An 11,508-nucleotide genomic window follows, 5' to 3' on the forward strand; every position below is an offset into this window, starting at 1 on the left:
TATTTAAAAAGTACAAGAACGAGATTAAATCATTAGCTTGTAAGAAAATCGGTTTTCAGCGTAAAAAGAAATATTTGCTGAGTATCAGAGGTGGAAATCTTCTTGGCATTATATTACCTCTAGCAGTAAATATTATTTCGAGATTGTTTAATAAATCATGAAAGAATTTTATCTTGTACCAACTTCAGTTATGAATCGGAAACCTCTCGAGTTAGTAAAATCGGAGGGTGATGAGAATTTAGAAGGGGGTGGTGGTGGTGCATGCTTGAAGCGTGGTGTTAAACGCAAGTTTAAGACTACTCCCGCTAGGCAGGTCAACCCACCTGCTCTCACCTCGGTGAAACCTCAGAAAACCCCAGATTTGTCAAGATTCATGCACATAAGAGTGAGTGCGAGAAATATAGAATATGTGAAATCAATGTTGGTATTATTGCAAAGAAATCCTTTGGTGAGTTGGGATGAGAATGGTGACCTTCTTACCCCCATTACTGGACGTAATATTATTGAAATATTAAATGTTTTATCAGAAAATAATGTGAAATCAGCGAGAAGAATCGATTCTGATTACTTAACAGAAATAAAGCATTTATTAAATATATCAGGTATACATTTTGATTTTGTGAGGAATACAAAAGTGAGAAAACAATTATTACATAAAGGAGGCGGTGTAAGGAGAGAAACATCGTGGATAACATATTAGGTGAGTATATAAACTCTGTCAAGTTATGTTTTTATTTAGTGTGTGTTATAAGAGTGTAGAGATGGCTGAACGTCTTCTATACGTGTGTAGCGATTCAAGTCTCGATTTATTTCCCGCCAATACACCTTCGGCTTTCATTAATAAATTATATGACCCCATTATATTAGATAATAAAATTGATTATGAGGTTGCTCTGAAAAATATAATTTACCCCAAGACGCATTATATACCGCAAAAGAATTTGAAGATATGTATTACATATGAGAAATCTACAGTAAATAAATATATGCATAAAATTGATATGAGCAAAATTATTGGAGGTGATATGGCAAGGATTTTAGAGGCAATAAATGAGGATATTAATGCAAATCTCTTAATAGCAGTTAAACATACAACGGGTATTATCATCCCCAAAAACTCAATTGTGTTCACATATCATCCAGGAATAAACAGAGTGGTTATTAACTTGAAAAAAAAAATTATAATACCTTCTGATATTACCAGTGCTTATGTGGGGTTGGAATTTGATAAAGAAGGAAGCGATATGCTAGGGTTCTTAGGTAATGAAATTTTGTATGTCTTTACCAATAAAAAAGAGATTATTTTTAACGAGTCTGGTGTGAAGGCGGTAAACCCACCCGATCCTGAATCAGGTATTAATTATATGTTAATATATAGCGATTTGATTGATCCCATTAATTTTGGCGATCAGTTGGTATCTCTTTTGGGAGTAGTTGATATTAATACATTAAGATCTAATTATGACCCCACAATGTATAAACCACTTAATAAAAAGATAATTGATCAAGTGAGTATTAAGCTCGCTGATCAGAAAGGAAGGTTAATTCAATATAATGATAAGTGTTCTACTGTATGTGTACTACATTTAAGACCTATAAAACGAGAGTGAATGATCAAGTTGAGTTAATATTGAACGAACCGTCAAGATGAGAACCAGTTTCTCTCCTCCTTCAGTGGAATCATTCCTGAAACTCTTTGATACTTCGAGGGTGAAAGGGGGAGGTTTAGATGATATTATATTATATAAAGCTAGAGGGAGGGGCGGAGGATTATTGTCATTTCTTGGTGGGATGGCCAGAAAAGCATTACCATTCTTATTGAATACCTTTGCTCCGGGAGTATTACAATACGGGCAAAATGTGTTGAACGATGTTAATAATGGTATTGCATTGAAAAATTCTGCGAGAAATAGAGGCGTAGAAACATTGAAGGGTGTCGGACAGAAGTTATTATCCGGAGGAAGTAGAAAGATTGGTTTGAAACGATTGAAATTTAATAATAAAAGAAACTGGAATATTTAATTAATTTTAGTTTATTGTTAACTGTCATATCGTTAGTATGTCGGCTGGTGCTCTATACGTTACACCAGGGGGACTCAACGCCCCCGTCCCCACTTATTCTCATTCCATAACTGATGGATTCCCAAAATTACCAGGACATACCATTATTGAATCCTCAATAGCAGCTAGACGCACCTGTGAAGTATTACCAGTAAATCAAGGATCTGATAAATTTCTCGAATTTAGAATACAAAGTTCAGAAGGTCATTTTTTAGATTTAACGAGTCTGGCCTTGGAAATGAACATAAATATAACAAATGAGGATGGGAGTGCACTGGGAGATGGAGATAAGGCCATATTTGTGAACTCTATAAGTCAGACAATATTCAAATCTGTGTGTTTGTATCTCAATGAACAACTTATAGAATCGAATCCATTTTATTCATATACGGGTTATATTAAACTGCTTAAGCATTTATCCCCATCAAAATTAGATACATTGGGAAGAATAGCATTCTTTCGTAATAAAGACACAGCAAGTAGTACTATTACAACAGCTGATTTAGATGATATTAAGAAAGACGAAGGTAAATTAACGAATGAAGTGAATACTTGTTTCCCTTTGATGCTGGATGTGAGTAGTTTTCACGAATATATCCTGGATAGTGTCGAATGTCGATTGAGACTTGAAATGCATTCACCCGCATGGGTAATTATGACTCCATTAAGCGGAAAAACATATAAATATAATATTAATTCCATTAAATTATGGATCGATAAAGTTATTCCGTATACGAATGCATTAATTGCATTGAATTCAAGCATGAGGGCAAACCCGCAGGGGTGTGAATATCTGTTCAAGAAGACATTATTTAAATCATATATTCTGGCATCTAATCAAACACAATTGATCGCAGATAATCCTTGGGGACAAGTCATACCCGATAAGATATTTATTATATTAGTTGATATGAAGACATATGATGGAGGATATAATTTTAATCCATTATATTTTCAACATGAAGATTTGAATCATTTCGGGGTTACAATTAATTCAGAAATGATTCTTAATATTGACTGTAAGTTCCCTACCCACGCGAGTAGGTTATATTACGCTACCTTGAAATCTCTGGGTTTGGAGACTGATCATCTGATTACATATAAGAGTTTTCTCCAAGGCAGAACTATATTAGGTGTTGACCTGAGAAGTGAACAGGTTAAGAATGCTATATCTGTCGAGAAGAATGGTAATTTGAGAATAGATATGACATTTGGTAAACCGAAAGATGAGAATAGAATTTGTCTGATGTTTGGTGAAACTAATGCGATTTTAAATATAAATGAAAATAGAACAGTGATAGTGCATACGCGAGTATAGACCATGAATTGTGAAGAAATAAATATTGCCTTGAAACATCATACGGGAAGATACGCCTCGTATTTGGGTTGTTTTGCCGCAAATAATATAAATGAAGTTATTATGAGGATAAAAGATAAGCCGGTAATTTTCATCATTAATATATTGAACGATCAAGATGAAAATATGGGTCATTGGATTAGTATATATGTGAACAAATACATATTAATATATTTAGATAGTTTCGGGGTGGATTTAAAACATTATACAAATATATATGAGAAAATTATATACAAGAGAAATTTCATGTACGGTATTAATCAGAGGATTCAACATGAAAAATCATTGGTGTGCGGCTTATATGCTATATATTTTGTGTATAAGTTAACAAATTATAGCGTCAAGAAAATTATACCATATTTGTTTAAAGATTTTGGTAGAAATAAATTAAAGAATGACCAATTTATAATGAAATATGCATATGAGCATTTCAATATACCCTCATGTTCAAGTGTATTTGCTAATAATTCAACGTGGAATTATGAAAATCTGTGTAAAATATTGGAATTATAATACGGTGGGGTAGAGGTGTTTAGAGGCGGGGCGAAAGGTTAGAGGCGGGGGCGATAGGTCATAACGCTGCTATAAATGCCCGTGCTGGGTCACTCTTTGCATCTACTGTCATTCAAGTTGGGTCAAGGATGAATCCAATTCAGTACTCCGTTGGAGGTGTCTGCGAGGAGGAGAGAAGACTGCATCCCTGTGTATGTCAGAATAATCCACCTGCGGTAAATGGTAAGTGATTTTTGTTCATTATCTTGTTCTAATATTGAAAAAAACTTTTTACACATAAATGATTTTAGAAGTGTAATGTATTAACCAATAAAACTTTTTAATGCAATTAAAGATATGCCTTATTCTTCTTCTAATCGAGAATTTTTTTTCTTTGCCAGATGCGAATATAATGCGGTTGTTGGAACTTATTCGCGCAAATCAAATCCGACAGGAGAAAATGTTTTGTGAGTTAATGGGATTGTTAGGAGCGAGATCCACCCAGCCTCCTACCCATCCATATGGAGATGCTGTTGCTACCCCTCCTACCAACGAGATTTCTCCCCGACCTCATGTGGATGTTGAGACTGTGCCTCCTACTCAGGCGGTTGATGTTAACGCTTTTATCCAGGATATTGTAACTCCTACCCACGCCGAGATCGACCCTTCTCCCCAGTCTCATATGAGTGGAGAATGTGTTAGTAGTTGTTATTGCGATAAATGCGTATGGAGCGAGATGGAATATTTTATGACAAATTCCCAACCTACTTCATGTATGGATGAGGATTCCCCCATTTATTATCCACCAGCTTCCCCCCCAGAAGTTTATTGTATAACAGATGAGGAAGAAGATGACGACCCTGAACAAAATGCACAGAAATTCTACAAGAGAAGAAAAATTACTCTACGTTGATTTTAGTCAATGAATTGTAGCTTTTTTCAATGAAATTGTATTTGTTTGTATTACCAGAAATGTAATGGCTGTATAATAAATAATGAAAAAAAAATATTGTGTATTAGTGTTATCCTGAAATGTGTCTTTCTGATGATGATGAAAATGTTTTCCCTATGATGTATATGTGTCCCCTTATTAACTTGAATGAACTGAAAGGTTCGACATGATTCAGCCTGTGCGCGTGACGTCACTACTATGTCCCCTTATTAACTAAAAGGATCGACCTGATTCAACCTGTGTGCGCGGTCCTTTTTAGTTCATTTAACTTAATGAGAGGAATACTGACGTCACTGACATAGGGGTAAGCCGACAAGATTTAGCTTGTATGTGTGGTCGTTTTTAGTTCATTTAACTTAATGAGAGGAATACTGACCGCCGAGTAAACGCTTTTTTAGTTCATTTAACTTAATGAGAGGAAACTTTTAGTTCATTTTAAAATAATAAGGGGAAACTTTTAGTTCATTTGACTTAATGAGAGGAAACTTTTAGACCTGTAGTAAGCATGCCCCCATAGGAGGAGTCTATTTTGAATGCTTACCCCCAGAGGGGGGATTCCAAAAACTTTGATCCGAGGAGATGGAGTCTTGGTATTATCGAGAAATTTTGGGGTGGGAGTGAAAGTGAGAGGGGTAATCCAAAAATTTGATCCAAGGAGATGGAGAGCACAATAAAATGAAATTCAAAAAAAATTCGACAAAAATCGGAAAAAAATTCGAGGCGCGGGGGCGATCCGGAGGACGCTGCAGAAGGCGCAGCAGAAGGCGCGAAGGGGCGCGGGCGGGGCGCGCGGGCGGGCGGGGCGCGCGAAGGGCGCGCGGGCGGGCGGGCGCGCGGGCGGGCGCGCGGGGCGGCGGGCGGGCTCGCGGGCGGGCGCGCGGGCGCGCGGCGCGACGGCGGGGTCGCAAGGCGGGGGTCGTGGGGGTGGGGGTATTGGTTGGGGGGGTCAAGGGTGAGGTAGTCTCGAGGGCGAGGTCATGGTCATTAGCACATAGGTGTGAAAAGGTGACCCTCCAGCTGCTGGTCCTAGACCGGATACACCGCCCAGTGGAAGGCCCAAACCGGAAGGGACGCCCCAGAGGCAGGCCTAAACCGGAAGGGACGCCCCAGAGGAAGGCCTTTTCCGGAAGGGACGCCCCAGAGGAAAAATCGACTACTAGTGTCAGGTAAAGACCCACAAGATATTGCTAATGTTTTAACACTGGAACTGGAGTCCTGCAGCAAATGGTTAGTAGACAACAAACTATCATTACACCTAGGGAAAACTGAAGCCATTCTCTTTGGCACGAAACATAAACTGAGAAGGGTAAATAATTTTAATGTTCAATGTAATGGGGAGCCCATCACTTTGGTTTCATCAGTAAAATATTTGGGAATCCCCTTTGACCCATGCATGTCAGGAGAATTGATAGGGAACAGTGTAGTAAAGAAAGCGAATGCCAGACTGAAGTTCCTGTATAGACAAGCACAGTGTCTACCTACTGAGGCTCGCAGGACCCTATGTCTAGCCCTTATACAATGCCATATGGATTACGCTTGCTCTTCTTGGTACTCTGCCTTGACAAAAAAACTGAAAGATAGATTGCAAATCACCCAGAACAAAATCGTAAGATTCATCCTGGGGCTGGGACCAAGAGAACATGTAGGCCAGGATGAATTACAGCAGTTGGATATGCTGAATGTTGAAGACAGAGTAAAACAACTGAAGCTAAATCATGTTTATAAAATTGCTCACAAACAATGTCCAGAATATCTTGCTGTCAATTTTGTCAAGGTTGGGAACCAAAGCAATCATAGTACTAGGGGGAGAGAGCACAACTTTGTAGTACCCACAGTCAGTGGCCAGGCTTCAAACACCTTTTATTGTACAGCAATAAAGGATTGGAACAGACTGCCCGCACATGTCAAAGCCAGTCATAGCATGAACCAGTTCAAGAAGAGTGCCAAAAGGTGTCTGATGAATGTAGCTACAGAAAGGGAGGGGAATGATTTTCTATTTTTTAGCTAACATACGTGTAAATTTTACCTTATTCCTAGTAATGACCCTCGTATTGTAGATAGTCTTAATGACCTTGGTGTAGTAGATAGTCTTTTTAGTATGATAATAAGATGTTATCTTCATTGTAGAATAATAAGAAAATATTATAACCTTTATATTATAATAATAAGGTAAAAGGACCCCAATGGAAATAAGTCACTCTGTCTGACTTTTTTGGGTTATCCCAGGTTCTCTACACATATGCTGCTATGTATGATAATTCTATGTAACTGTATTTGTGTATACCTGAATAAACTTACTTACTTACTTACTTATTCATTCATTCAACCTGGATGAATGAAATAAATTAATGGAATTATTACATGGAAGATTTCTTCTGCCAGTATCGAAGAAGGTTAAATTCCTGTCTTCTTTTTAGTTGGTTTGTTAGGTTTAAAGCCTATCGACTACACAAGGGTCATTAAGATTGTATGTCACTGGTTCAGCAACAGTGATGAGTACTCGAATCCCTAAAAGAGAAGTTAAAGTTATTTCTCAGAGTACATACACTAAGGGATACATACCTCTCAGTGAATGCACTTATATTATATTTTTCATATATAAGCTTTCGTAATGGCATTTTTATAGAATTTTTTTTTTACTTTATTTTCTCAGCAATCCGAGATTATTTTTTAAATAGTCTATGCTATTTCTCCGTTTTCTTTTATTGTGACATAATAAAAAATTATTTTATTCAAGGGGATTCTTAAACAAATATGATTACCTCCATAATTCCAGGAGTTAGTAAGTAAGTAAGTAAATTTATTCAGGTATACACAATACAGTTACATAGAATTATCATACATAGCAGCATATGTGTAGAGAACCTAGGATAACCCAAAAAAGTCAGACAGAGTGACTTATTTCCATTGGGGTCCTTTTACCTTATTATTATAATATAAAGGTTATAATATTTTCTTATTATTCTATAATGAAGATAACATCTTATTATCATACTAAAAAGACTATCTACTACACGAGGGTCATTAAGACTATCTACAATACGAGGGTCATTAAGACTATCTACTACCCGAGGGTCATTACGACTATCTACAATACGAGGGTCATTACTAGGGATAAGGTAAAATTTACACGTATTTTAGCTAAAAAATAGAAAATCATTCCCCTCCCTTTGTTGCTTCATTCATCAGACACTTTTTGGCAGTCTTCTTGAACTGGTTCAAGCTATGACTGGCCTTGACATTTGTGGGTAGTCTGTTCCATTCCTTTATTGCTGTACAATAAAAGGTGTTTGAAGCCTGGCCACTGACTGTGGGTACTACAAAGTTGTGCTCTCTCCCCCTAGTACTATGATTGCTTTGGTTCCCAACCTTGACAAAATTGACAGCAAGATATTCTGGACACTGTTCGTGAGCAATTTTATAAACATGATTTAGCTTCAGTTGTTTTACTCTGTCTTCAACATTCAGCATATCCAACTGCTGTAATTCATCCTGGCCTACATGTTCTCTTGGTCCCAGCCCCAGGATGAATCTTACGATTTTGTTCTGGGTGATTTGCAGTCTATCTTTCAGTTTTTTTGTCAAGGCAGAGTACCAAGAAGAGCAAGCGTAATCCATATGGCATTGTATAAGGGCTAGACATAGGGTCCTGCGAGCCTCAGTAGGTAGACACTGTGCTTGTCTATACAGGAACTTCAGCCTGGCATTCGCTTTCTTTACTACACTGTTCCCTATCAATTCTCCTGACATGCATGGGTCAAAGGGGATTCCCAGATATTTAACTGATGAAACCAAAGTGATGGACTCCCCATTACACTGAACATTAAAATTATTTACCCTTCTCAGTTTATGTTTCGTTCCAAAGAGAATGGCTTCAGTTTTCCCTAGGTGTAATGATAGTTTGTTGTCTACTAACCATTTGCTGCAGGACTCCAGTTCCAGTGTTAAAACATTAGCAATATCTTGTGGGTCTTTACCTGTCACTAACAGAGCACTGTCATCTGCATACAGTAGGAGTTTGCACTTGACACTGATAGGCATATCATTGACATAACATAAGAATAGTAAGGGACCCAGAATACTACCTTGGGGAACTCCACATGTTATCGGCAGGGGTTCTGATTCCGTTTTGTTGATTTTGACTATTTGTCTCCTGTTGCTAAGGTAGGACTTATACCAGTCTACAGAACCTATACCTATAGCTTGAAGTTTCTTACATAATATATTGTGGTTGACAGTATCGAAGGCCTTTTGCAGGTCTAAGGTTACCATACCTACGAGGTTCCCTTTTGACATTTCAGTTCTCAGGTAATCCATCAGATTAATAAGGGAGGTATCGGTTGAGTAGGATCTTCTAAAGCCCGATTGATAGCTATGGAGAATGCTGTTGTCATTAAGGTACTTAACTACTTGAGAATACACCGCCCTCTCCAGAATTTTAGATATTATACTGAGTATACTAACAGGTCTATAGTTGCTTACATCAGACCTATTATTTTTCTTGAAGATAGGAGTAACTCTGGCCTCCTTGAACCCCTCCGGTACGGTATTAGTGGTGTTTGATAGATTTATTATGTGAGCAATAGGGATTGACAGTTCAAAAGCACCATCTTTTAGGAACTTAGACGGGATGTTATCAGGGCCTGTGCTCTTAGTTGGGTTTAACCTGCTTAGTTCTTTTTGAATGAAGTCATGAGATACACTTACTAGTTGACAACTGTTTGGGGTTACCCCTTTATTGGTATAGTATGTTTGAAACTTATCAGAGTCTGTGTTAAAGGTATTTGATGCAGCTGGTAGTTTACTTACTAGTGTTGATGCAACAGATGTGTAGTAGGAATTAAAGCAATTTGCCACCTTAGATGTTTCGTGGCATACCTCATTATCGATAGTGAGTACTATGTTAGACCTATCTACTGGCTTATGGCTATACCCCAACTGTTTTAGTTGTTGCCAGAGCTTTCTGGGGTTATGCTTATATTCTTCAATTTTTGAGCAATAGTGCTTTGCCTTTGCTCCTTTTATAAGCCTCTGTACTCTGTTCAACCCATGCGGGTTTAACTAGTAAGTTTATTCAGGTATACACAAATACAGTTACATAGATTATCATACATAGCAGCATTTGTGTAGAGAACTTGGGATAACCCAAGAAAGTCACAGTGACTTATACCAATTGAGGTCCTTTTAATAACTTATTATACTGTAAAAGATATAATATCTTATTATTATACTATAAAGGATATATACTAGGAATAAGGTAAAATGAGTATAAAATGTGTGATAGCTAAAAAAATAAAAAGCCATTCTCCTCCCTTTCTGTCGCTACATTCATTAGGTACCTTTCAGCTCTCTTCTTAAACTGGTTCATGCTATGACTGGCTTTGACATGTGCAGGCAGTCTGTTCCATTCCTTTATTGCTGTACAGTAAAAGGTTGTAATAAAGTTGGTAGAATTACCGACAATATGTAAAGTAAAAGGACACAAGTGCAACTAATGTGACATTTTATTGTGGCAACGTTTCGCTCTCCAGGAGCTTTGTCAAGCTGTTACAAACAGTACATGGACAGAGAGGGTATATATAGGCTCAGAGTGAGGTGCAATACGTGGTAGTAGTAGTAGTAGTAGTAGTAGTAGTAGTGATGTAAGTAGTAGTAGGAGTGGTAGTAGTAGTAGTAGTAATACAATATGTTAGAACAATTAACTTGCACATGAGTAAAAGGATATAAAAGCTATTACTTGGGAAGCATAAAAATAGGTTAGTCAAATATTTCTATTGGAGGCTGGATAGAGAAGGCCTGTTTCAATGTTCATTCTCTGTAATGTGCTTGTGTAGTATTAACAGGAGAGACTGTGTGATGGCAGGGTCTACTGTTTTCAGGAGGATTCTTGCTAGGACTTCAGAGATGGTGAAGCTGCCTTTGTTTTGTTTAATTGTATTAGAAACAGCTATTAGTGAAGATTCAAGGCACTTCACTAATAGCTGTTTCTAATGCACCAACACCACGACACCAACACCACGACACCAACACCACGACACCAACACCACGACACCAACACCACGACACCAACACCACGACACCAACACCAAGACACCAACACCACGACACCAACACCACGACACCAACACCACGACACCAACACCACGACACCAACACCACGACACCAACACCACGACACCAACACCAAGACACCAACACCAAGACATCAACACCACGACACCAACACCACGACACCAACACCACGACACCAACACCACGACACCAACACCACGACACCAACACCAAGACACCAACACCACGACACCAACACCACGACACCAACACCACGACACCAACACCACGACACCAACACCACGACACCAACACCAAGACACCAACACCACGACACCAACACCACGACACCAACACCACGACACCAACACCACGACACCAACACCACGACACCAACACCACGACACCAACACCACGACATCAACACCACGACACCAACACCACGACATCAACACCACGACACCAACACCACGACACCAACACCACGACACCAACACCACGACACCAACACCACGACACCAACACCACGACACCAACACCACGACATCAACACCACGACACCAACACCACGACACCAACACCACGACACCAACAC

The 11,508-nt window shown here is 38.5% G+C and overlaps 1 protein-coding gene across 1 annotated transcript; it reads left to right on the top strand.

Moving 5' to 3' along the window:
• The first annotated feature begins 4,019 nt into the window (after positions 1–4,019).
• On the top strand, positions 4,020–4,942 carry LOC138853728 (uncharacterized). The gene is made up of 2 exons (XM_070092082.1): positions 4,020–4,153; positions 4,312–4,942. The coding sequence occupies exons 1-2, from the start codon at positions 4,060–4,062 to the stop codon at positions 4,821–4,823; spliced, it is 606 nt and encodes a 201-aa protein (XP_069948183.1). The 5' UTR covers positions 4,020–4,059; the 3' UTR covers positions 4,824–4,942.
• Positions 4,943–11,508: the final 6,566 nt, after the last annotated feature.

This window comes from Cherax quadricarinatus, chromosome 3, assembly GCF_038502225.1.
Source record: "Cherax quadricarinatus isolate ZL_2023a chromosome 3, ASM3850222v1, whole genome shotgun sequence".
Lineage (NCBI taxonomy): Eukaryota > Metazoa > Arthropoda > Malacostraca > Decapoda > Parastacidae > Cherax > Cherax quadricarinatus.